The 27,947-nt window shown below is 45.5% G+C and overlaps 2 protein-coding genes across 3 annotated transcripts in view; both read right to left on the bottom strand.

Annotated features, from left to right (window-relative positions):
* engl (endoglin, like) overlaps window positions 1-27,947 on the bottom strand; it is a 449,904-nt gene that overhangs the window by 42,229 nt on the left and 379,728 nt on the right. The window lies entirely within an intron of this gene.
* LOC147845437 (E3 ubiquitin-protein ligase TRIM35-like) lies at window positions 338-27,897 on the bottom strand. Its single transcript, XM_087243794.1, has 5 exons — window positions 27,470-27,897; window positions 14,138-14,233; window positions 13,677-13,930; window positions 13,476-13,594; window positions 338-4,855 (listed from the first exon to the last, which is right to left on the bottom strand). Exons 2-5 carry the CDS (start codon window positions 14,174-14,176, stop codon window positions 4,281-4,283), a joined length of 987 nt encoding a protein of 328 aa, XP_087099920.1. The 5' UTR covers window positions 14,177-14,233; window positions 27,470-27,897; the 3' UTR covers window positions 338-4,280.

Below are 27,947 nucleotides of genomic sequence, written 5' to 3' on the forward strand. Positions count from 1 at the left end.
TGAGGCCTACCACAACATGACACACGAGTGAGGTATTCCCCACCCAACAAATTGATTGACAGGTGTGTATTTACATGTCCATAGTAACACATATAAACATGCCCACATTACAGGATTTGCAAAGAAACTGGGATTAAAAGATCTGTTCAACTCTCTGTGATCAGCTGCACATCAAGACTGAGGTGTACTAGTTTAAAACATTTTTAAAACAGTGCATGTTTGTAATAAAGAAAAGACAGTAAAATCTCAATGTAATTCATACCTGCTGGAATCACTACAGATGCATATTTTTTCAGTACACGAGAATACTTCAATCAAACAGGAGTCTTGGTTTGTTGACATTAAATCTGGTTTATTTTGTTCATTAGCATAACGGATATACATATAGCAGTGTATAATAACTGGTCTCCTGTTACAAATGTTGCAAGTAAACATGCAAAAACTGTAAATGTGTGTGTGTGCACTGTGAGCCTCATCATTGCAGAAAGGCTTGAATAAACTCCACCACAAATACATCAAATAACATTATAAACTGTATCTCTGCTTCATCCATGTCTGTCTCTGTCACCGACTGCTGTTTATCTGATTTGACGCAGCACAAGTAACAAACATGGATGTAGGAACAGTGGGCGGGAACAGAACCAGCTCATTTCCATTTAAAGGCACAGGCAACAAAAACAGCTACAATTTCCTCAGACCCCAAAATTGACTTATTCAGCAGGGTATAATAAATGATCTGATGGTTGTTTTGAGCTGAAACCTTACACACACATTCTGGAGACACTAAAGACTTCTCTTATATCTTGAAAAAGGGGTAAAACAGGAGATCTTAAAAGAGCGAAGCCCTATTATTAACCGAGCATGTATGACCACCATATTCTCTCTACTTTTAGCATCTCACTGCTACCCCTTTAAATCCGATTTCTACTTAAATAACACGCGTTAAGATGAATAAGACCCACAATATAAAGCAGGGCTCACACAGAGAAAGAAGCACTGCATTACAATTTATTTATTACTATTATCTAACATTGAGGGTAAAACGCAATGGCCCGCAGCAGTTGTTAAAAGATGTTAAAAGAAACAGATGTTAAAAGAAAGTAAAACTAAGAGCATCTGGCTGTAGACTTGTACATGCAATATTAGACATGCAATCTCAGACACATGCACTCATTAGATCTAGTGACGTCACTGTGAGGGCCGGGGTTAGATGTACACATTAAAAACACTGCATGCAGTCTCAACTTGCAAATACACCTGGTCTAATCCTCACCAGTCTGCTCATAAATCCAGGCTTTACTTTTGCAATTGGTGAAGTTTTGGTTGCTTAACGAGGCTGGCAGAGCTGTGCATTGGCGGATCAGTACCTTCAGCAGTGACCTGTATTAAACTGATCTGAACAAAAGTGGCATTTATATTATAGTTTTAGTTTAACTAAAACTTGGCTAGATGACAGTTGTAGCGCAGCAGTTCTGAATGAAGCAGCTCCTTTAAATTTTGACTTTTTGAGTGTTTGCAGAGTTAATAGGAGAGATGGAGGCATCGCTGCCCTGTTTAAAGATGTGTATGAGTGTAAACAAGTGTCTTTTGGTGACTATCTGTCTTTTGAATATCTGAGAATAGCACTAAAAGGTTCTCCACGTATCTTACTGATCATTATCTACAGACCTCCAAAATATTCTCCAGCTTTTATTGAGGATTTTACAAAGCTGTTATCAATTGTAACATCTGAATATGATTATTTTAGTATTGCTGGGGATTTTAATATTCACATTGATAATCCAGAAATCAATGCTGTAAAAGAACTGATGACTGTTTTTAACACTTTTGATCTGACTCAGCATGTTCAAGGACCCACACACAATCGTGGACACACTCTTGATCTACTTATAACTAAGGGTTTACACATTTCATCGACTGTTGTTAAGGATGTGGCACTATCTGATCATTTCTGTATCTTTTTTGATATATTGATCACTCCAGCTATTAAAGACAGATCTGTCTCTGTCAGAAAGAGATGCATAAATGAGAACACTAGTGAGCAGTTTATGAAGGCCATATCGCTAGCACCAAGTATATCTGCAGATTCTGTTGATTCTCTCCTTGATTTGTTCAATTCTAAAATTGAGAATGTCATAAATGACCTTGCTCCTGTTAAAGTCAAGAAGATGACTGGCAGGCAAAAAGGATCTTGGACAAGGTCACCGAGAGTACAAATGATGAAAAGAAAAGCTGAGCGTATGTGGAGAAAGACGAAACTAGTAGTCCATTATAATATCTATAAAGACAGTCTTCATGCCTTTAATATGGAACTAAACACTGCTAGACAGACTTTCTTTTCAAGCCTTATAAACAGCAACTTAAATAATGCTCGTACACTCTTTGCAATGATAGAGAGACTCACAAACCCCCCCAGTCGGATTCCCAGTGAGCTCCTCTCTGAAAGCAAATGTAATGAGTTTGCTCATTTCTTCACTGATAAGATTAATAATATCAGAAAGGCAATCAGCTCATCCAATCAGTCAAGTTGTGTCGATATCAAACAAGCTCAACCACAACTTAAGAAATCAGAAATTATGTCTGATTTCATGGCAATTAACGGCAAAATCTTAGAAGAGACTGTGCAAGTTATGAAAACATCAACCTGCAGTCTTGACACGCTCCCCACATCATTCTTCAAAACGGTGTTTACCTGTTTAGAAATGGATCTTCTAAAAGTGGTAAATGTTTTACTTCTATCAGGGATTTTTCCAACCTCACTTAAAACTGCAGTTGTTAAACCCCTCTTGAAGAAGAGCAACCTGGATAACACCCTATTGAGCAATTACAGGCCAATCTCAAATCTCCCTTTCATTGGCAAAATCATTGAAAAAGTTGTTTTTAACCAGGTTAACAAGTTCTTAAACTTCAGGGGGTGTTTAGACAATTTTCAATTTGGGTTCAGAGCACATCACAGTACAGAGAGCGCTCTTATAAAGATAATCAATGATATACGCCTAAATACAGGTTCAGGTAAAATAACAGTGCTGGTATTGCTCGATCTCAGTGCTGCATTTGACACTGTCGATCACAGCATACTTCTGGATAGGCTGGAAAACTGGGTTGGGCTGTCTGGGATGGTCCTCAAATGGTTCAGATCTTACCTTGAAGGTAGAGGTTACCATGTCAGTATAGGTGAACATAGGTCGAGGTGGACACCCATGACGTGTGGAGTCCCACAAGGCTCGATTCTGGTAGGTGGAAAGGCTCTCTGTTTTTCTACACTAATGACGTAAATGTAACTGAGTAATACATATAGCTACTATTTTTTAAATGACGTTCAATTGTGACAACTTTTTCCTAACGCTGATATTGGTTGGGTAATGAAGCATGATGACTTGGTTTATTTACCGGTTATATGATAATGGGTTAGCTTGCATGTGTGGGCATAGTTTGACATCTTTACCTAAAACTGAAAACATTTATATTATTTGAAATAGAACGAAAAGAAATAAGGAGACTAACATATCATTTAAACCACTTGTTTGGTGCTGAAGCTATGATCTGTCTGCATTAATGTAAACAGTTTTGTTGCCTAACCTTTATTAATAAAATCGGTAATAGCGAAACTGTGCATTTTATTATTACTATAAAAAGTATATTACTGCCTTAAGTCAGAAACTTAGGCAGTAATGCAAAGTAATAAATAAGTGAATATAGCCTAAATGAAAGGACCAAGAAGGACCAAAATCAGTCACTAGGTCCAGTGCTATGGGATTAAAATGCCCCCTCAGTTATGACATTCTGGCGCAGGGCCTGCTATAGCCATAATTTATTGTTCAAGAAGAAACAAAAGAGGAAACTGTATATGAAACTGTGGATTTGCGTTCAGAGGATGACATGACCAGAGCTGGCTCCGCATGTCATGAGTGGCTGGGTGATATGACCGCAGATGGCTCTGAAGATTCAACTTGTTTGTCAATTTAACACTTGTTTTTTTAAACAAGCCCTACAAATAGCCTCATCCAAATTATTGATTCGCCTTTCTCGTTTGCCACGAATCCGAAATGTTCCCAGATTGGCGATGTAACATTAGGTTTAACGAGGCTGAACTTGCTGAATTGCACCTAACACTATACTCTAACAGAAGTGTAATACTTGTCAGCATAACGGAAATTTGTGTTTTAGAGTGAATGACATCACGTACGGTGACGCGGTTGTCACGGTGACTGTCACAGCGCTATTGATTACATGGTGAAACATGATGAAAGCAGGAGGATCCAGAATTACACATGAAACATTCACAGACCTTTACCTGGGAGGATCCTCAGAGGGTCACGAGAAAAAAAGAAAGGAAGGACGGAGTCAGTGAAGGTGGCTCTGAATGTGTGTAGATGTGTGTCTGTTACAGGATCAGAGAAACACACAGTTCCTCTGTCATAGTCCAGCTCCACTCTCACACTCTCAAGATCCTGCTTAACATGAAAACAAGTGGCCACATTTAAGTCAGGTGAATCCTCTGCTGCATTATCATTACCATCATCATCTTCATTATTCAATTCCTCATCATTCTCCTCATCCTGACTAACGTCCAGATACCCCACACTCCAGACATCAGTGTTAAAGAAAACTTTTCTCTTCCCCTGGTATGACGCTGTAATTGCTCCAAGAAGCCAGCATCGGCTCTCTTTTACCTTCACATTCCAGCTATGTTTTCCTGAGCTAAAACCCTCTGGACCCAGAACACATGGAAACCAACCAAACCTCTCTGGATTATCAGGCAATGAATGTTCATCCTCAGTCATTCTTAGGCTGGTCAGATTATCAGACATGGTGAGACTTGGATGAGCAGTGTTTGGGTCCAGAATCACAGGAGCTGAAGAAACACAATCAACAGCTGCTTTTATTCTCATGTTCACACTACTGCACAACACAAAATTTATTTAAAAAGAATGTTTAAAAGCAATCAAGGTTGACCAAAGTCCTGCACATAGGAGTACTAAAGACAGAGAAGCAGAATATAAAAGAAACATTTAACAAGTAAAAGCAATAAAACAGTGATCAAGGAGTATTAAAAGCGAGAGAATAGATAGGTCTTTAAAACAGACGTAAACACAGAAATGGAGGGGGGAAGTCTAATGTGAATTTGTAGAGTGCACCAGAGTTTAGGTCCAGCAAAAAGCAAACGCTTGATCACCTCGTTTTTAAAGGCATGTTCTGGGCACGGTGAGTAAGTTGAGATCATAAGATCTCTATGATCGAGAAAGGGTATCTGAATAAAGCAAGTCAGTAAGGTACTGAGGAGCAATACTATTGTAGGCTTTGTAAACAAATAATAAAATTTAATAATCAATTCTGTACTTAATGGGTAACCAGTGAAGTGCAGCTAAAACGTTCGAGGTTACAGAAGTAACCCTTCGTTCCCCGAGGAGGGGAACGGAAGTGCCATAAGTGGATGAAATCCACAATGGGAGGATTCGGATCAGAAGCCGCTTGTCTGAAAGAGTATTAAACGGGCCAATGAATGAATTAATTGGCAGCGTAAGCTTGCGCAGGTGCGCTGCATATGCAATTATCTCAGCATATAAGCTCACCTGATGCCAGCAGACGCTATCCTTTTTTTAAGCTGAAGAGACTTTCAAACAGCTAAGGGACAGTCATTATGGCGACGGAGTATGGCACTTCCGTTCCCCTCCTCGGGGAACGAAGGGTTACTTCTGTAACCTCGAACGTTCCCCTTCAGTTGGGGAACTTCAGTGCCATAAGTGGATGAAATCCACGATGGGAGAAGTATGGAAAGCGCCATAATGACTGCACCTTACCAACGCCCCCGATGAGGAGATAGTCAAGCAAGCGTGACGCACCCACATCATGGGAGGCGCGGTCCTCCAACGTGTCCCTGGCCCTAATTTATCCTACTTCAACAGAAGTTTTACGGATTTAGATATATTTTTTGGGAGTCGTGAGCTTCTAGATAATTCTAGGAATATGACAGTACGTTGGGAAGCGTGCAGTCCCGATAGGGAGGACGCTGCGGAGGCCATCCGTTACCCAAGGGGGGGGGGGAGATGGCGTAAATTACATATGGACTAGCCCTAAAAGGGGGAGTACGCATAGCAAAAGAGTGGTTAGCGGATAGGAAAGACACGGGTCCACCCAGGGGGGGTACTTAACCGTGGCGGAATGAGCATATGGGATCGCCTAGTGGGGATCACGCATAGCAGGCACCTATACCCAAAACGCGGGCTGACCAGCGGGCAGACCTACAACGTAGTGGGCCAGCAAGTGACTCCTCCGCTGAGTCAGTGCTGGGGGCCACGGAGGAATCTGCAGGGCTCACCTGATGGGGAACTTTACTGACGGATAAAAAGGCGCACGTATCTCCGTGTTAGGGAAAATGGCGCAGCAAGCGTGTTTCAACACCCTACCGAATTGTTTCCTTAATCACCAAGGGTTACCTAATACCCTTGAGGAAACCGGCTCCACTCGCAGATTGTAAAACCTTGCAAATGTGTTGGGTGTCACCCAGCCCGCAGCTCTACAGATGTCTGTTAGAGGGGCGCCGCGTGCGCGCGCTCGAGAGGATGCGAAGCTCCGAGTGGAGTGCGCACGCGCTCTCGGGGGACGCGGCTCATCTTGGCTCTGATAGTGAAAGAAAGGCATCCACAATCTAGTGGGAACTTATTTCGGTACGGCACTTCCCTGCTGCCGACCGCTATAACAGACGAAGAGCTGCTCAGATGATCTAAACTCTGAGTGCGGTCCGGATAATACGCAAAACGCGAACTGGACAATAAAGAAGGGCTGGGTCTGCCTCCTAAGAGGGCAGCGCTTGCAGGCTCACTACCTTGTATTAAAATGGAGTGGTAGGAACCTTGGGCACATATCGCGGGCGGGGTCTCAGGACGTGAGAGAAAGCCAGCCCAATTACAGGCACGAGTCACTGACCGAAAAATGCCTCCGGGTCCCCGACCCTCTAATCGATATCAACGCGACCAGCAAAGCTGTCTTAGGGACAGAAAGATACTGAGTCGAGGATCGAAGGGATCTGACGCGGCTTGTGTAGCGAGGGCGAGATCCTAAGAGGGCATGAGAGGGGGCGGGGTGGATTAATTCGCTTAACGTCCCTGAGGAACCGGATGATGAGGCTATGCGTTCCCACGGTGCTGCCAGCCACCGCGTCATGAGAGCGGAGATGGCAGCCACGTAACCTTGAGTGTGGAGGGCGACAGCCTGCTCTCCAACTTCTCTCGGTGTAAAGAAAGCACAACGCTGATCTGGCAAATTACGGGGGTCTTCTCTGCGAGAGACACACCATTCAGTGAATAGACTCCACGTCAGGGCATAGGCGTGCTCAGGGAGGGGGCTCTAGCCCGAGTGACGGTATTAGCCACCGCAATTGGAGGTTACCTAAGTCTTCCTCGCGTCTAAAAATCTCCAAAGATCGGCGAGGGTGCCAGGTGGTGCCCTGTCCCTGAGAGAGTAGGTGCTCTCTCGAAGGGACTGCCAGGGGAGGGCTATCGCGAGGGAGAGCTCTGACATCCAGGTCCGGTTGAGCCAGAGGGGCGCAACCAGCAACCTGTTCCTCGTCCTCCCTGACCTTGCACAGTAACTGCGCGAGCAGGCTCACTGGGGGAAACGCGTATTTGCGCGTGCCCCGAGGCCAGCTGTAAGCCAGTGCATCCGTGCCGAGAGCACTCAATCAGGGAAAGAACAACTGGCAATGAGCGATCTCGGGGGAAGCAACAGATCGATCTGGGCTTCCCCGAATCGCGCCCATATCAGCTGAACAGACTCGGGGTGGAGTCTCCATTCTCCAGGACGCATTCTCCAGGCTGCCGTGAGAGCGCATCGGCTGCACGGTTGAGCTTGCCTGAATATGAATGGCGTGCAGCGATTTCAGCCGCGGATGACTCCAGAGGAGCAGACGGCGGGCGAGCTGAGACATGCGGCGAGAGCGCATACCCCCTATACGGCTGATATACGCCACCGCCGCCGTACTGTCCATCCTGACCAGCACGTGTTGCCGCTCAAGCACCGGAAAAAAACGGTGGAGAGCGAGGAACACTGCCAACAGCTCCAGGCGATATGCCAATGCAACTGGGTACCTTTCCACAGGTCCGCAGCCGCATGCCCGCAACGCACAGCCCCCCAGCCCGTGTTGGAAGCGTCTGCTGAAACGACAACAAGACTGGACGCCTGTTCTAGAGACACTCAGGCCTGTAGGAACGAGGGGTCGCTCCAAGGGCTGAGGGCGCGGCGACACAGCGCAGTAACAGAGACTCGGTGTGCGCGCGCGTGCCATGCGCGTCTGGGGACTCGATCGTGAAGCCAGTGCTGAAGTGGTCTCATATAGAATAATCCGAGTGGCATGAAGCGGCTGCGGATGCCATATGCCCCAGGAGCCTCTGAAATGGTTTCAGTGGGACCACTATTTTACTGTCGAGCTCTCTCAGACAGTACAGCATCAGCTGAGCGCGCTCTCCGGAGAGGCGCGCTGCCATGGGACCGAGTCCAGCTCCAGCCCGAGAGAAGAGATCCTCTGCACGGGGGCGAGTTTGCTCTTTTCTCGGTTGACCTGAAACCCCCACAGGTGGAAGTGCCAGAGCACTTTGTCTCTGTGCATAATCAATTGCTCCGAGAGAGGGCAAAAATCAGCCAGTCGTAAAGAAATCGAGTATGCAGATGCCCGCGAGCCGAAGGGGCGCTGAGGCACCCTCCGCGGGCTTGATGAGGACCCGCGGAGACAGAGAGAGCCCGAAGGGGAGGGCTTTGTATTGCCAGGCTCGACCTTCAAACGCAAACCGCAGAAACTGACGGTGGCGAGGAAGAGTGGAGACATGGAAATACGTGTCCATCAGGTCTAATGCTGCAGACCAACCCAGAGGACGAACGCACCGGAGGATGCGCTTCTGCGTGAGCATTCTCAACGGCAGCTTGTGCAGGCAGCGGTTCAAAACGCGCAGATCTAGGATTGGCCGTGACCCACCGCTCTTTTTGGGCACGATGAAGTGTGGGCTGTAAAACCCGCTCTCCATCTCGGCTGGAGGGAGCAGCTCGATTGCATCCTTCGCCAGGAGGACAGCAATCTCCTCTCGCAAGACAGGGGCGGACAGGGGGCTGACCCTGGTGAATACACACCCGCGACTTGGGGGGCCGTTTCGCGAACTGAATCGCATAGCCGAGTCTGATTGTGCGTATGAGCCACCGCGAAGAGCTGGCCCGCGCTAACCAGGCAGGCAGAGCTCCCGCTAATGGACTCATCGCTACAATCGCTGACGTACCAGCAGTGGGGCAGCGCGGAGTGGGTGTGCTGATCCGGGAAGCTCGCGGGTCCCACGGAAAAGCTGGAGGTGAGATATTTGCTCTCACTCCGAACCCGAGCTCTGGAGGGGAGGCTCGAGGGGTGGGAGAAAGGAGACCGTCCTCCCAGCGCTCGTGAGCCACTGGCGAAACGCACCGAATCTGCAAGCTAGAAAGCATAGCGTCCCAGACTGGCAGATTTCGGGCTGTCACATCCGGGGAAGTGGAAAAGTGCTCTCTCATGATATTTTCATGGCAGTAAAAAGTGCCATTGGAAATGGGGCCCCGCCCTCCAGCGGGGAAAGAGCAAGTTCCCTCTTCTCCAGATGGCCTGTCCCAGGGGCGCTTCGCGGTCCGTTGCCGGACTTAGCGGCGTTCTGGGCAGGGGGGCTGCCTGCTTCCGAGGTGCCCGACGCGCTCGCTTCGCCGGAGGCGTGTGCGGGGGCGGAGCAGCTCTCGTAGGTGGGCGCCTTCGGCGAGGAGCAGGTATGAATGGCACGGCGGGCGGAGCGGGCTACGGACCGCCGATAAGACATCACCCACCAACTGCTCTCTCACCGCCTTGAATTCCTGGGTGAATTCACAGATAGTGTCGCCGAACCTGGCTGGGGATATGGGGAAGTCAAGAAAGCGGACTTTGTCGACTTTGCGCATATCAGCCAGGGGTGGCGCTCCTGGACCACTAATGTGGACATCGTCCTCCCCAACGCACATGCAGCGGACTCAGTAGTCCGAAGAGCTAAGTCGGCGGCGGTGCGAAGCTCGTAAGCCTGGGTTGGACCCACCCTCGTGCAGCTCGGCCAGCGCCTGCGCTTGGTAGCGCTGGTAGGTGGCTATCGCATGCTGGCCCGCAGCTATGTAAGCTCTAGCTCCGAGGGAGGTAGATAACTTACAGGCTTTGGATGGGAGACGAGGCGGACCCCGCCAAGAAGAGGCGCCGCGCGGATTTACCGCCATCGCGCACTCAACCTGAGGAATCGCCACATACCCCCTGGCTGTTTCACCGTCAAGAGTGGTTAGGGTGGAGGGACACGCAGCACGAGCAGAAAAAAGTGCTTTTTTTATAAGACCGCGTGAGCCTACTGTGCACCTCCGGGAAGAAGGGAACGCCCCTCTAGTCGGTCCGAAGCAGCCCGGGAAAGCACGGCTAACATGTCCGTTTCAGGATCCGTAGTGACAGCGCTCACCAGCCCGAAGGGGGCGAGCGGGTCTGGATCATCATCGGACAATGAAAGCCCACCCTCCGATGCCGCGGTGGACATCTGGTCTCCGGTGTCATCGGGCGTAAGGGCTACCATCTGTTAGACGGATCGCTTCCCCCGCCCGAAGCTTGGATGGAGCGCTTAGAGGAGCGGGAGGTCCGCGGGCCCGTGGGCGACGGATTATCTCTCGCTGAAACCCTCAGATCTGCCCGAGTGCCCGCTGCAGAGCAGGGGACAACTGGGGTGGTTCGCCCTTTGCAAAGGCTAACCGCGATCTTGCGCAACAGTCATGGCATCGCAATGACGACATGAACTGCCCGCGAGCAGCGCATTAACATGCTGGACCCCCAGACATGTAACGCAGTGCCCGCGCCCATCATCCGAGGACAGGAAACCACCGCATCCAGAAACGCACAGTCGGAGCGCCGTCCTGAAAAGGACGTGCTGCACGACTGTGTTGCTCTTTCTGTGAAGTTTGCAACTTTATAAGCACCGCTCTGGAGGACCGGACCCAAAGAACGCCAGGCAAGGGAGAAACCCAGCTCGACCGTCTGCCGCTGCGTGTACACACTCTGGACCGGGAGAATGCTCTCGTTCGCTCAGAATCGCTGGTCACAGCAGGAGGAACCCTCATCGACTCGATCAGAAAGTCTCTGAAGCGAAAAGGAAGGATAGCGTCTGCTGGCATCAGGTGAGCTTATATGCTGAGATAATTGCATATGCAGCGCACCTGCGCAAGCTTACGCTGCCAATTAATTCATTCATTGGCCCGTTCAATACTCTTTCAGACAAGCGGCTTCTGATCCGAATCCTCCCATCGTGGATTTCATCCACTTATGGCACTGAAGTTCCCCAACCGAAGGGGAATCAGAGTTACCGACTCATACTTGCGGGTGCCATAGAGTAGTCTAGCAGCCGCATTGTGTACCAACTGCAGACGAGAGAGAGAAGACTGAGAAATACCAAAATAGAGAGCGTTAAAGTAATCCAGACGTGTTGTTATGAAGGCATGAATCACCGTTTGAAAATTTCTTTGAGATTTAAATGGCTTGACTTTAGTTGTCTGAGGTGGTAAAAGCAGGATTTTACCACAATACTGATCTGTTTATCAAATTTTAGGTTTTCATCAAACATAGCAAATTGATTTCTTGCACACTGGGCTATATGTGGGGCCAAAGATCCCACATTGACATCTAACAGAGGATTTTCTTTGTACCCAAATGTTCCTGTCCCGGAACAGATCTGGGTAACGGATCCGGCATGCTAACAGCGGATGTAGAGTTGTTGTGCACAAAAGTGGAGAGTGTGGGGTGGGGAGGGGGTGTTGTTGCGAGGTGGGGGTTGGTTGTCACGGACGAAAGTGAAGAGGGTTGGGGAGTTGCGAAACAAAGTGAAAGTGAACAGCGGACGGGGGAGGAGGATGGGTGAGGAGGGAGATCGGTAAAATGATATGCCAAATCAGATTTCAGAGGCACTGGATCCGGATCTGGCACAAGTTAATCCCTGGTTCTAAGCCATTTACATCTTTTTGTTTTAGAGGAAAATACATATATATATAAATAGTGTCATCCGCATATAGCTGTAAGGAAACTTTATATTTATTAAAAATGGAAGCCAGGGGGCGCATACACAGGGTGAACAATACAGGCCCAAGGACTGATCCCTGTGGAACTCCATAGTTGAGAGGAATACTGGATGAGGATTGATGGCCAATGCGCACACTAAAACATCTATTGGTCAGATAAGAATGGAATGTCATGAAGGCCCACAGCTGTCTCTACACGTGTCAACAGGACCTTGTGGTCAATCAAGTCAAAAGCAGAAACTAAATCTAATAAGACTATCGCTATAGATTTCCCCGAATCAGTTTCTGTAAAAATGTTGCCTTGACACTCTTAAAAGAGCAGATTCAATACTGTTTAAAGCTTTACAAGCAGATTGAAATGTCTCATGCACAGAATTTTAAGTTAAATATTTTTGTATTTGAGTCAAACAACTTTCACAGAGATCTTTGAATAAAAGGAAGATTAAAAATAGGCAGAAAGTTAGAGAAAGAGGCTGGATCAAGGGCTGGATTTTAAGATATGGTGTCACTACGCCACATTTAGGGAAGGAATAATTAGGGAAGGAACCAGTAGACAAACAATTGTTTATCACCAGTAGCAAACCAGGACCAATTCTATCCATAACTTGTTTAAAGAAACAAGGTGGGATAATGTCCTGAGTGCAGATTGAAGGTTTTAAATGGCTAACAATGTCTTTACATGAGTTCAACTCAATGAGCTGAAACTCAGACCAAGTGTAAGAGCACTGTTCACACTGTATAGCCACCAAGACTGAACTGTACACAGATAATTATGGCACGATTTTAAGATTTTTCTCTGATCACTGTCAGTGTTATTAGTAGCAGGGTTGTCTAAAATATCGAGTTGAGTATCAATCAGTGCTGACAGTTTAGAAACGTCCAACATTTGAGCCCTGTTGAGCACATTCTTATACACCAATGATTGACCATTGTGTTCATGTGCTCAATAGAAATGACCGTGATTAGCCACGAATGTCATCAGTTTCCCACTGTTAATCGCTGTTCACCAAGTGCAAACACAGATACAGGGTCACTGGAGCATTTCAAACTTGCATCCAGGAGCTGATCGACATAACTTTGAAATACTCCAGTGAAGGCTGGGCCAGGAGACATTTCTGTGTGGAGTTTGCATATTCTCCTTGGATTTGTGGGCTAATCTTCCGGGTGCTTCAGTTTCCACCAAAGTCCAAAGATATGTGCTATAGGTGAATTGCATGAACAGAACTGGTCGTAGTGTATGAGTGTGTGTGCAAATGCCAGAGTGTATAGGTTTTCCCAGTACTGGGGGTTTATGAGCTAGTGTACTCTGTAATAGGTTACAAAAACTTTTATTCAGAGCAGCTATCAAGTCTAAAGCTTTAGTGTCATGAACACTGTCTGTGCAGATCTGTAGTGTGGACTCTTACTGTAGTGGACGATGTCCTGCATCTTCTTCCAGACTTTGTACTGCAGGTTCCCCAAGTACTGAGACACATTAATCAAAGCTCCAGAAGGCGTCTGTGGATCCGGCTGTGAGATCTGGACTCTGGAAGAACATTCAGGAGTCAGAACTGCAGTGGCTTTGGCTTCAGAAGCAGAGAGTGCAGAGATATCAGCAGATCACTCACCTTTCCACTGAGCCTGGAAACTCTTTCATAAAGCAGACGTCACTGGCTTTTAGCATCTCCTCTGCGTCTCTGACCTTGTGTGAAAGAGCTGAGATGTGTGTGTTGATCTCCTCCAGCTTCTCATTCATCATCTGCTTCTTCTGCTCCTCTTCCTCCCTCAGTGCAGTGATTGTAGCTTCTTCTTCATCTCGGAGAAACTGATGAAGCTTCTCAAACTCATGTTTAATCTGATGCTCGGTGTCATCGGCTTGAGCCTGAAAGAAAATCAGAGACACTTCAGTTATCTAAATCAGCTCACATCAACATTTCTCATCAATATTATTGGAAACAAACTCAGATACCCAAAATATAGCACAATGAAATAAGTAACCATCATAAATTATAGTTAATATAATAGATAATCATATTTGCATATGTGATTAAAGTGGGAATAAAAACAACTCTTTATTGTATTTTCTTACCGTGATGTGCTGAACTGTTTTCTCAAACTCTACTTTCATTTCTTTCTTTTGTTTAAACTTTTTTTGTGTAGGCTTCAGTGCAGTATTGAGCTCCTCCTGAAATGAAAAAAAGCAAACACAGAACAACAACACTGAACAAATTAGAGAATACCAAGATACAGGACTGTGAAAAAGTATTTGCCCCCATCTATCCATTAATCTTCAGCCACTCTGGGGCTGGATCATGGGGGCAGCAGTCTCAAGAGAAAACCTAGAATTCACACTCCCAGTCATTTTCTCCAACTCTTCCGGCATGATCTCGAGGCCTTCCCAAACAAGCAGGGAGACATTGTCAATCTAGCTGTGGTAAGGACTCTCCTGACCTTAGATAGCCGGTTACTTTTTCCAGTTGAGCACCATGGTCTCCGAACTAATTTTCATCACAATTCACACTCGGCAGCAACTGTCCCAGTGCATGCTGAAGGTCAATGTTTGATGAAGCCAACAGGACAACCTCATCTAATGATGAAGTCCTATGGTTGGTCCCCAAACCAGATCCAATGTTTTTGAAGTGTTCCAGTCAGGTTTCAGGCCTCATCACAGTACAAAAACTCATTCATTCATTAATTCATTCATTCATTTTCCCTTCAGCTTAGTCCCTTCATCAATCTTGAATTTTGAATGCCACAGCGGAATGAACCGCCAACTTATCCAGCACGTTTTTACACAGCAGATGCCCTTCCAACCGCTACCCATCTCTGGGAAACAGTACAGAAACCGCATTAGTGAAAATAACCAACGATTTACTCCTAGCTGCTGAACAAGAGTGCATCTCGCTATTAGGTCTTTGGGTCCGGTCCTCCAGAGTGGTGCGTATAAAGTTGCAACTTCACAAAAAGAGCAACACAGTCGTGCAGCACGTCCTTTTCAGGATGGCGCTCCAACCGTGCATTTCTGGATGCGGTGGTTTCCTGTCCCCGGATGATGGGCACTAGCACTGCATTTCTAAAGGTCCAGCATGTTAATGCGGTGCTCCCGGGCAGTTCATATCGTCATTGTGATGCCATGACTGTTGCGCAGTTAAGATCGCGGCTAGCCTTTGCAAAAGGGCAAACCACCCTAGCTGTCCCCTGCACTGCAGCGGGCACTCGGGCAGATCTGAGGGTTTCAGTGGGAGATTATCCGTCGCCTCCGGGCCCGCTCCTCCAAGCACTCCATCCAAGCTTCGAGCGGAGGAAGCGATCCGTCGTACCAGATGGTAGCCCTTACGTTCGATGACACCGGGGACCGGCGACGTCCACTGCTGCATTGGAGGGTGGGCTTTATTGTCTTGCGAGAATCCAGGCTCGCTCGCCCCCCTCGGGCAGGTAAGCGCTGTCAAAACGGATCCTGAAACAGACATGTCAGCCGTGCTTTCCCAGGCTGCTTCGGCCGTGGGGTTGGAGATGGTTTATCCCCCAGCTCCTCAGTCGAACCAACTAGATGGGTGCTACGTAGAGGACCAGAGGGCTAAGCCTTCGAAGCCTCTCGTCCCCTTCTTCCCGGAGGTGCACAGTAGGCTCACGCAGTTTTGGAGGGCACCTTTCTCTGCCCGTGCTGCATGTTCCTCCGCCCTCACCACTTTTGACAGTGGAGCGGCCAGGGGGTATGTGGCAATTCCTCAGGTCAAGCGCACGATTGCGGTCAATCTTTTTCTTGCGGAGTCCGCCTCTTCTCCTGTCCAAAGCCTGTAGGTTATCTGTCTCCCTCAAAGCTAGAGCTTACAAGGCTGCGGACCAGGCTTGCACGCGATGGCCACTTACCAGCACTACCAACCGCAGGCGCTGGCCGAGCTGCACGAGGGTGAGTCCAACCCAGGCTTGTTACATGAGCTTCCCACCACAACTGACTATGCTCTTCGGACCACCAAGTCCGCTGCGTGTGCGTTGGGGAGGACGATGTCCACATTAGTGGTCCAGGAGCGCCACCTCTGGCTAAACTTGGCTAATATGCGCGAAGTCGACTTTCTTGACTCCCCCATATCCCAAGCTGGCCTGTTCGGCGACACCGTCTGTGAATTCACCCAGAAACTCAAGGCGGTGAGAGAGCAGTCTGATGCGATGGGTACTGTCACCTATCGGCGGGACTGTAAGCCCGCTCCGCCCGCCGAACCTTCCATATCTGCTGCTCCTCACCGAAGGCGCCCGCCTACGAGAGCTGCCCTGCGCCCACACACGCCTCCGGTGAAGCGATCGCGTCGAGCATCTCGAAAGCAGGCAGCCCCCCCTGCCCAGAGCGCCGCTAAGTCCGGTAAACAGACCGCGAAGCGTCCCTGGGACAGGTCATCTGGAGGAGAGGAAACTTGCTCTTTCCCCGCTGGAGGAAGGAGCGCTGGAGGGGCGGGCCCCAATTCCCAAAATCTGCCAGTCTGAGATGATATGCTTCTAGCTCGCAGGTTCAGTGCATTTCGCCAGTGGCTCACGAGTGCTGCGAGGACGGTCTCCTTTCTCCCACCCCTCGAGCCCCCTCTTCAGAGTTTGGGTGCGGAGTGAGAGCAAATCTCTTGCCTCCATCTCTTCCGTGGGACCCTCGCGCTTCCCAGATCAGCACACCCACTCAGCGCTGCCCCACTGTTGGTTGATTGTAGCGATGAGTCCATTAGTGAGAGCTCTGCCTGCCTGGTTAGAGCGGGCCAGCCCTTCGCGGTGGCTCATACGCACAATCAAACTCGGCTATGCGAATCAGTTCGCGAAACAGCCTGGGTGTGTATTTCACCAGGGTCAGCCCCCTGTCCGCCCCTGTCTTGCGAGAGGAGATTGCTGTCCTCCTGGCGAAGGATACAATCGAGCCGGTCCCTCCAGCCGAGATGGAGAGTGGGTTTTACAGCCCGTACTTCATCATGCCCAAAAAGAGCGGTGGGTCACGGCCAATCCTAGATCTGCGCGTTTTGAACCGCTGTCTGCACAAGCTGCCGTTGAGAATGCTCACGCAGAGGCATATCCTCCGGTGCGTTCATCCTTGGGATGGTTTGCAGCAATAGACCTAAAGGACATGTATTTCCATGTCTCCATTTTTCCTCGCCACCGTCAGTTTTTGCGGTTCGCGTTCGAAGGTCGAGCTTGGCAATACAAAGTCCTCCCCTTCGGGCTGTCTCTGTCTTTGCGGGTCCTCACCAAGCTCGCGGAGGGTGGCTTAGCGCCCCTTCAAGCTCGCAGGCATCTGCATACTAAATTATCTCGACGACTAACTGACTTTAGCCCACTCTCGAGAGCAATTGATTATGCACAGAGACAAGGTGCTCTGGCACCTCCACCTGTTTCAGGTCAACCGAGAAAAGAGCAAACTCGCCCCTGTGCAGAGGATCTCTTTTCTCGGGCTGGAGCTGGACTCGGTCACCATGGCAGCACGCCTCTCCGGAGAGCGCGCGCAGCTGATGCTGAACTGTCTGAGAGAGCTCGACAGCAAAATAAAGGTCCCACTGAAATTATTTCAGAGGCTCCTGGGTCACATTGCATCCACAGCAACCGTCACACCGCTCGATTACTCCATATGAGACCACTCCAGCACTTGCTTCACGATCGAGTCTCCAGACGCGCATGGCATGTGGGCACACACCGAGTCACTGTTAAGGAACGACCCCTTGTTCCTGCAGGCCGGAGTGCCTCTAGGACAGGCGTCCAGTCATGTTGTTGTTTTAACAGATGCTTCCAGCACGGGCTGGGAGGCTGTTTGCTGCATGGCCTGTGGAAAGGAACCCAGTTGCGTTGGCATATCAACGCATATGACATATCTCGCCCTCATTCTCAAGACCCTGCGTCAGATCCCTTTAATCCTTGACTCAGTATCTTTAAGATTTTTGTCCCTGAAGACAGCTCTGCTGATCGCATTGATATCGATTAGAGGGTCGGGGACCTGGAGGCATTTTTCGGTCAGTGACTCATGCCTGTAATTCGGGCTGGCTTACACTCATAATGTCCTGAGACCCCGCCCGGGATATGTGCCCAAGGTTCCTACCACACCGTTTAAAGACCAGGTAGTGAGCCTGCAAGCGCTGCCCTCGGAGGAAGCAGACCAAGCCCTTTCAGTACTTTGTCCAGTTCGCGCTTTGCGTATTTATCTGGACCGCACTCAGAGCTGTAGATCATCTGAGCTGCTCTTCGTCTGCTATGGCGGTTGGCAGCAGGGAAGTGCCCACTGGATAGTGGATGCCATCTCTCTCGCCTACCTGAGCCAGGGCAAGCCTTGTCCCCCGAAAGTGCATGTGCACTCCACTCGGAGAATTGCATCCCTTTGGCCGCGTGTACACGGCGCCTCTCTTACAAACATCTGTAGAGCTGTGGGCTGGGCGACACCTAATACATTTGCAAGGTTTTACAATCTGCGAGTGGAGCCGGTTTCCTCAAGGGTATTAGGTAACCCTTGGTAATTGAGGAAATAACTCGGTTAAGGTGTTGAAACACACTTGCTGCGCCATTCTCCCTAACACGGAGATACGTGTGCTTTTTCATCTGTCAGTAAAGTTCCCCGTCAGGTGAGCCCTGCAGATTCCTCTGAGGCCCCCAGCACTGACTCAGTGGAGGAGTCACTTGCTGGACCATTTTGTTGTAGGTCTAGGCACTAGGCGATTCCATATGCTTATTCAGTCACGGTGCAGTCCCCCCTCACGGGCGGACACATGTCTTCCCTCTCTGCTAACCATCTTATTATGTGTGTACTCCCTCTTCTGAGGGCTAGTCCATATATTTTGCCATCATATCTTCCTATTGGGTAGCAGGTGGCCTCCGCAGCGTCCTCCCTATCGGGACTGCACGCTTTTACTGTTGTATTTTCCAAGAAATTATCTAGACACTGGCGACTCCCAAAAAATAAATCTAAATCAAAAAATCTTCTTTGAAGTGGGATAAGTAAGGGCCAGGGATCACGTTGGAAGACCGCGCCTCTCTCTGATGCAGGAGCGCTCACGCTATGCCTGGCTATCCTTTCATCGGAGGCGAAGGTAAGGTGCAGTCATTATGGCGTTTTCCAGACATTTCCCCATTCGTGGATTAAAATCCAATAGTAACATTGAAGTTCCCAACCGAAGGGCAACGCTCTGGTTACTAAAGTAACCCTCGTTCCCCGAGGAGGGGAACGGAAATGCTATATAGCATCGCCATAATTATTGTTCCTTAGCTGTAATTGTCATTCTCTTCAGCTTCAAAGGATGGCGTTTCCTTGCTTTCCCAGTGCTTATATGCAGAGCTAATTGGCAACAAGCTTCTGGTGCGCAAGCTTATGCTGCCAACTCAGTTGGCATTCATTGGCATTCATGATCACACAATGATGGATCATAAAGATGTCCGTACAGACAGACGTACCTGTTTCAGACAAAATCTCTTCAAAGGGTTTCAAATTCAACTCAAATCAAATGCGGCGCGGTGCGAACTGTTCGCCTGAGTCTAAAAAAATTTCATTAGCTCCGCTATGGCGTTTTTTTACTGACAAATGTCGTGAGCGCAGTATTTCAAGTCAAAAGTGCATTCATGTAATACGAGCGAGCGAATCTCTTTTCTCATGCACAGATTTTCTTTGTTTGTGGACAAAACTGTGTGCGAGCTCTCAAATATATTACGCTGCTCACATGCAAATTTTCTCACTCTCAAATACGCACTGCTCACACACACATTTCCTTGCGCGCTCTCAGTACACTGTTCCCTCTTCCTTTCGTGCTTTTTTGATGATTTATATTAGTACACTATTTCTTACCAATAACCAAAATACTAAAATAGATTTGCGTATTACATGTTTAATCTGATAAAACATCACATTTTTGGCTGTATGTTATATGATGAGATATTTCCAGTTACAAACACTTAAAGACACAGATAATAGTTTTATTTTAAAAACATTTATTATATTGTGCTGTGTCCATCATTTTTATTATTTGTTTTTATTTTTATTTTACTTGTTTCTTTTATTCTTGTTTATGTAAAGCACTTTAAAATGCCACTGTGTACGAAATGTGCTATATAAATAAACTTGCCTTGCCTAATCATCCATTGCCTAATCACCATACTAATAAAAAAACAACAAAAAAACAACAACAACATTTAAATAAAACTAACACAAGCAGAAATGTAACAGTGATAGAAAATAGGGAAAGACTTGATAAGGTATTATAGCCCACTGTATTATTTACTCTTTAAATAAATCTCACTATCAATCCCATTTTATCACTAAAATAAAGTGAACTAGTCTCTGCTGTATAGTGTTTTGTAAAGTACAGTAAAGTGCTTCAATTAATCTGTTGTGGTAATACTATAGTTGCTATGGTAACACAACAAGTGTATTATAAACAAACTACCCAGTGCTTTAGTTTTTTTTACAATATAGAGTATATTCTTCTACAATTCACCACACTTTACTGTAGTAAAACTACACTGTATTTCATTTTATCAGTTCACTATTCTTAATACTACAGTATGCTGAAGCATCTCTGGAGAGCAAAAGCACGAACAGAGTCTGACGGAGCGAGAGCAGATCATTCGCACGTGAGCAGCCAGTGTTTTAAGAGCTTGCGAGCAGTTTTGTCCACGAACAGAGGAAACCAGCGTGTGAGCAGAGATTTGCTCTTTTGTATTACAGCGCTCCCGACTTTTAAAACTGCGCTTACGACATTTGTCAGTGAAATAACGGCATACTGTGCCAGCCGAAATCATGTCATGCGCACTCAAAGCGAACTTCCTCAAACACATCGATGATGTCACATTCGCCGTGCGCAACGAGTTCAATAATAGAAAGCTGATTAGCTATTGCAAGTTGACCTTTTTGTAGTTGTAATACCGCAAATTACAATTGGACTAGTGAAATAAAGAACTACAACACCCCAAAAACCTAGCAGCAACAACAAAAAAAGAATTTAAATGAGCATTAGATGTAGCGTTACATGGACATCGCAAAAGTAAGACCTGTGCAAAAATATTTAAGACCTAGAACAGTGAATTTAAGTCTTTTTAAAGCCTTAAATTTCGATTTTTAAGTTTTAGACTTTTTAAGACCCCGCGGGGACCCTGTATTAACAAACTTCAGCAAGTAAAAAATGCAGCTGCCAGAGTTCTTACCAGGTCTAGAAAATATGATCATATCACCCCAATGTTATCCTCCTTACACTGGCTGCTTGTTAAGTTTCGTATTGAATTTAAAATATTACTTTTTACCTATAGCCTTAAATAATCTAGCCCCTGTTTATCTAACCAACCTTCTGTCTCGCTACAATCCAATTTGCTCTTTAGGATCTCAAATCTCAGGGCTTCTGGTAGTACCTATAATAGCAAAGTCGAGTAAAGGAGGTCGAGCCTTCTTCTTTATGGCTCCTAAACTCTGGAATAGCCTTCTTGATAACGTCCGAGGCTCAGACACACTCTCCCAGTTCAAAATTAGCTTAAAAACCTATCTTTTTAGTAAAACAAACACTCAGTGCATTACATAGCGGTATGGTGCATGACTGTGCTCCACGCAGGTTTCTGCATCTCGTTTATATACACTATGAACAGCAGCTACACTAATTATTCTCTTTTTTTCTATATTTCCACCTGGGGATACTCATCCCGAGGTCCTTAGACTATGCACCGCCACTGATTCGATCCAAGACCAGCGACGAGATGATCCCAAGGTTTCCATATCTTGGACCAGGCCATATCCTGAGCAGCTGCTGTGGTGGTCATGGCCACTGGAGAGCATGAGACTGATTCCTGTGACGCTCCAGGGACAGATGAGTCATTCTGACATCCAGCATTCTCCAGCCTCTGGCGCCTTGACTGCAGCTCTGCACAAGACGTTTGACCAGAGGAGAAATGGTCGTGCCCAACTGAGTCTGGTTTCTCTCGAGGTTTTTAATTCTTCACTTTCACCAATTGGTGAAACATTTTTCTAGCCGCTGTCGCCACTGGCTTGCATGACTCAGGATCTGTAGAGCTGCACATTGATGGATTTGCTCTTCAGTGTTTGGACTCTCAGTAGTGATTATTAAACCACACTGAACTGAGCTAAACTAAACTGAACATAAACTCAGAAAACTGAACTACACTGATCTTTTATGTGAAGCTGCTTTGACACAATCTACATTGTAAAAGCATTTACAAATAAAGGTGAATTAAATTTAATCCCCTCTGGCTCAAGGCCTCAAAATTCTGTCAATCAAAATAATGGACAGAACTAGGGATGCTCAAAATAATCGATTAACTGTTAACCGAAAGTCTGCGTTTATAATCGATTAATGGTATCAGTTAAATTATTAAAATATTATTTCATACATTTTTAAGTTTTGGTTTTTACATTTAAAGTTTGGTTGCATAAGGGGCTGATCACAGCGAACGCGCTTTTTGTGTTGAGAGGCGCATCTTTTGAATGGTAACGGCCGCAAGCATTTTATGCGCTGCTTAAGCCTGGTTTATATCAAAGACTATAGAATACTCAAGACATGTCACTCGTATACTTTTGAATAGGGAACAGTGTAATGGTCAATATGGCGAATAAGGCCCCAACTTCTAGTACAGGAGCCAATCAGTGATCGCTATATGGCAACTAAAGCCCGCCTTGTCATACAGAAGCCAATCAGCAAACGCGATAGAATGACAATTCTCCGGGGAAGGAGCTCAGACCAGACGTGAGGTTCTGCAGATTTTGTGTGATGCAACTATTCAGAAATGAAACTAATTCGACAACTGTTGTTTAATTTTATTGTTTTTTTGTAATATGAAATGTAATCGTGAGCTTGGTAAGTAGTTTTGGAGAATTTGATGTGTCCCCATTCAAACAGAATGCCTGAGTATACTGACCGAGAGGCGTTTAAAGATGGTCGTATAGTGTCCGCTAGTTCGCTTGAGTGCACGTGGTGAATGTGATGTCATCGTGGAGTTTGCGGGAGTTTGCTTTGGGTGCGCGACATGAGTTCGGCTGCCGAAGTGCATGTTTTTTTTGAGACTCGAGTGATCAGTTTGCGCTGTGCCGCATTTGATTTGAGATGAATATAAAACACTCTGAAGAGATTTTGTCTAAAACAGTACGACTGTACAGACACCTTTATGATCCGGGATCAAAGAGATAATGAGATGACCAATAATTCTTGGCTAGAAATTGCAACAGTTATGGGAAAGGAGGAAAGTTTTTGTTAAAAGGTTTGTTAAAACCTGAAGGATAAGTTTGTTAAAGCCAAAAGAGGAGACAACAATTACAAAAATATGTTTTTCCACTAGTCATGGGTTTAACACTGATGTAATTGTTTAATTTTGAATTTAAAACAATTTAATAGTTACAAAACTATAATGAAGTCACAGAATTAATTCTTTGATAACTGGAAAGGAATGTTTGAACCTGTCGGTTTACAATATATTGATGCCTGTTTTTCTAGGCTTTATTGGTGATAACGGTCAGGAATGTTGGACCATTATTTCCTTTTAGCTTATACTAATCAACCAGTAATGTGTGAAGTGTTGAGTGGGCAAAATAAAAATAAAAAAAGTCAGTATTTTTAGTAAGTGTACTTTTTGCTTTTATTCTTTCCATAATGAAAATATATTTGTAAAGCAGCCCATGTTCTGTTGTCATTAATATTTTAATGAATTATAATAGGTAGAACTGTCCGAGATATGAACAAAAGCAAGTGATGCATCAAAGTTTGATTTAAGATTAATCTTGAATGTTTATAAAAATCCTTATAATCATCAAAATAATACACAGAAATAATAAAAATAATTAATTTAAAAATATTGAATAATCTTAAATGATATGACGTAGTTAAATTGTCTGATTTTACAGTCAGTTTCTTTTGACCGCCCACTGTCGTTTTAAAGAATATCACAACAGCGAACACGGCAAGTATAAAAGCCTCTTCTGTTCCGTGAGGTGGCGCCAGACGAAAGTATAAATGCAGCTGAGGCTTTCATTTTACAGCTTATAAAACATGTATGCAAATTAATGCAACATCATATTAAGACAACAAAACTGTTCACAAAAAGTCAACATATGAGCCCTGTCATTGTCTTTCATCACTCGCAGCGCGCACATGAACCCGAGTGTGTGAAGAAAAAAGGCACAGAAGCTCAGAAAGTAAAACCAGACGCTCAAGACACAATCTTTCAAATAATGATTTCTATTAGAAATGTAAAAAGGTTTTGGAATGTAATAATAACAGTATAACGGGTCATAAATTAAATGCATATTTTCCATGGATCGATTTGAGGTAGCTGCTATTTTTATTTGACGGAAGACAAATAAAAAAACAAGGTTGGATGAATAAACAGCCTGACAGTTCTTTAATGGGATCAGTCAGTGTTTTCGTTTTGTAATCTAAATTTGTCATTTAAATGAAAAATATCTAGGACACGGCTGTTAATTTTATTCTTTTTATTTAGTTTATTCTGTTTTCTCTGCTGATGGAAACGCTGCAGGTGCGTGAAGATGATCTGTTGTTATGTCCTGTTATTAACATGTTCGTATGTTCAAATAAATCAGTATTTTAAAACGCAATATTTAATGTGTCAGACACAAAATATAAAAGTCAGTTTTCATTAAATAATATTTGATGTTATTGTTAACGGTTAATTTTTAATTAATGATGCGTGCTTATCGGTTGGCAAAATTACCTGAAATGAACATCCCTAAACAGAACCGGCAGCCCTGACAGAATCTTACATGCGCTGGGAACAAGTATGACTTTGCACCTGCAATGCAAACCAATCTGCTGCTCTGTTCATACAGGGACCGGACAGCACAGAGTGCCTCTGACTACATAAATCCATGGCCTGAAGGACATGGTCGAATGCAAAACACATGTGGACAGGTCAGTAAAACTCCCATGAACCCTCGAGCACACTAATAAAGGTATATAGCTGGTGCAGGGTCCCACTGCCTGGACAAAATCCGCATTGTTCCTCTTCAATCCAAGGTTCAACCAACAGCTGGACCCTCCTCTCCAGTATCCTGAAATGGACTTATCCAGGGAGTCCCTGTTCCTAAAAGTTGGAACCACCACCTCAGTTGCCCAGTCCAGAGGCCCTCTCCCAGACCTCAATGCAATGTTGTAGTGGCACTGCTTTCACACTAGCACATTTGATCCACACCCAGGTTCATTTGATGTCAGAGTTTGATATGTTTAGCTAGGGTGAACGTTGCCTTCAGAACTCAGGTGCTCACCTCCAAACTATACCCGAGTCCACCTGAAAGAGGTGGTCTGGGGTACAGTTCGTGAGAACTCTCATACGGTTTACTTCTTATATGAATGCAATCATACCAAATAACTGAAGTGAACCGCCAACTGTTCAACAAACTTTAGAAAAAAAATTATGCTCATGCACCCACAGTCTTGCTGCTTTCAAGAGCTCTAGATTTGTCTTTTTTTAAGCACCACCGGTGGCTTTCGCTAGAACCATTATTTGAACAGATTATTAATAGGTCTATCGTTAACTGTGTGCATGTGATCATCTCATTATCACTCACGCTATGTTTGTCACCTGCTTTCTTTCGCTTACAGTTATTTTTGTTAATATGGTTTAATAATAATTTTTTTACAATAACATTGATTTAATGGGATTTTAACTTCCCATTTGTGTGTAGGTAACTGGTGATCTGGAACCTTAGGCCAGGATTACTGTGCATATTTTAGATACATGACAATAATTATTTTTTAAATGAAAATTGTTTTTTTTTAAGAAATGTCTTGTTAAATAATTATAGTATATAGCTATATTTTGCTTGTTTGACACATTTAAAAGCTGTGCCTAAGAAATAATTAATTACTTATTTTTAGTGTGGTCAGAGAAAAATTTGGTAAATCCTTAATTTTGAGCTCTGAACAGTCATGTGAAATAAAAACCAATTGTAATATGAAACCCTGGCCCACTTGCCCATGCTCATTGAGCAAGCACACTCAAAAAATGAAATGAATGAGGAGGCATGTGGACATAACAAGTATTTTAGCACGTCAAAGTCATATTTATGCATATAAAATATATTTTCCCAACAAGAAATTGTGGCTAGTAAAAATGGCGAGTGGCTAGTAATGTTGGAAAGCTTTTAGCCACATTGGCTGGTGTTCAAAAAACTTAATGTCAAGCCCTGTTGATAATCTCTGCTAGTCTCCTACAAAAACTATGTTCTGGACATTTTAAATATTTTTTGTGTGTGTCAGATAGATGCAAGTCCCTGCTGAAAAATCCAGCTTAAACCAGCCTAGGCTGGTTGACCAGGCTGGTTTTAGAGGGGTTTTGGCCATTTCCAGGCTGGTTTCCAGCCATTTCCAGCCTGGTCTTAGCTGGTCGGGCTGGAAAATGACCAGCTAAATCCAGCTAAAACCAGCTTGACCAGCCTGGTTTAAGCTGGACATAGCTGGTTTTGGCTGGGCTCCCAGCCTGGCCAGGCTGGTCAAGCTGGTTATCTCCCAGCCTGACCAGCAAAGACCAGGCTGGAAATGGCCAAAACCCCTCTAAAACCAGCCTGGTCGACCAGCTAAAACCAGCCAACCAGCTTAGGTTGGTTTAAGCTGGATTTTTCAGCAGGGGTGGCTCTCTGTATTTTGGTAACAAAACAATAAATTCAGTACAAGCAGAATGGCCGTGATATGCTTACGTCTTTTCATTTTGGTGCCTTTACCATCACCTGGCAAGAGTTGTACACACAACAGCAGCTCGGCTCCAGCCTCAGGTCTGCTCAAATTTCTTCTGGAAGCGAAAGATAAAAATCCCCCTGACAACTGGTTCAGCAAGACGTTCCCAGCAGACCCTTAAAATAGGTTTGGGCCTACTAGTTCTGTCTGTCCTCCTCGTCACCAGCAGATTTATCTCACCAGCAGTATCAGTTGACAGCTCTGACACCTTACTAATACTAGCAGAGCGTTCGCTAAAAGATAAGATAGTAATACTGGATAACACTGGAGCTTATGTCAACACAACCATTCTCAACCATCAGTGCTGACACAGTCATGAATGCTGATTATTTTAATTTCGTTTTCCAGCTGCAGTGCTCACTCATGAACACTAGAAGACGCAGTGAAATACACCATGATAAATCAAAGCACAGACCGTGAGCAGAAACACACAAAGCAAAAGTGAAAGGAGGAAGCTAATTATTGAAATGCATATAAGGTTACAAAGAACGGAGAGTCATAATGGCAGAGGAGACTCATCTACAGTAGAAAAACCTTTACTCATTTAAAAGAGCCAGTGATTCATGTTTTATTTTTCATTTGATGATCAACTATTTATTATTAATTTTGGAAGCAAAGTAAAGAGGTAAGTAAAGAGGATTAAAACGGCAGAAAGAAATACTGCATCAATACAGGCCTACTGTTATTGAGGTTTATGGTTGCGTTACATGTAAAACATGAAACATTTGTCTTACCTTAAAAGCAGGCACCACTTCGCCGATGGGTCTGAATGTGTGCTGGTCGTGTTGTTGTGAGTCTCTACACACCAAACACACAGGCTTGTTGTCCTCCAGACAGAAGAGCTTGAGTTTCTCACCATGTAAACTGCACGTCTCCTCTGATCCTGATGAACGTTTCTCTTTTCTCTCCTTATGAAATGATTCACACAAGTTGCTTAACACAAGATTAATCGGAGGATCATCTTTCGAGGATCTCCTCCTGCAGAGAGCACACTCCCCGAGTGCCCTTAATTCTCCAGAACTGCTGAAGACACTCTCTACAGAAACTGTGACAGCAGGATAAAATAACAGGATCCTTGAAGATTTCACAGCACACAGAACAAGAAATATCTTCAACGGAAACTTTCAGTGAAGCCATTTTCAGTTCAAGCTCAAGTAACTTTGTTTTGGCTTTTGTCGAGAAAATCTGTTTCTTAATTTGTGTTGTTCAGTG

This window comes from Danio rerio, chromosome 3, assembly GCF_052040795.2.
Source record: "Danio rerio strain M-AB ecotype USA chromosome 3, GRCz13ab, whole genome shotgun sequence".
In the NCBI taxonomy this organism is placed as follows: Eukaryota; Metazoa; Chordata; class Actinopteri; order Cypriniformes; family Danionidae; genus Danio; species Danio rerio.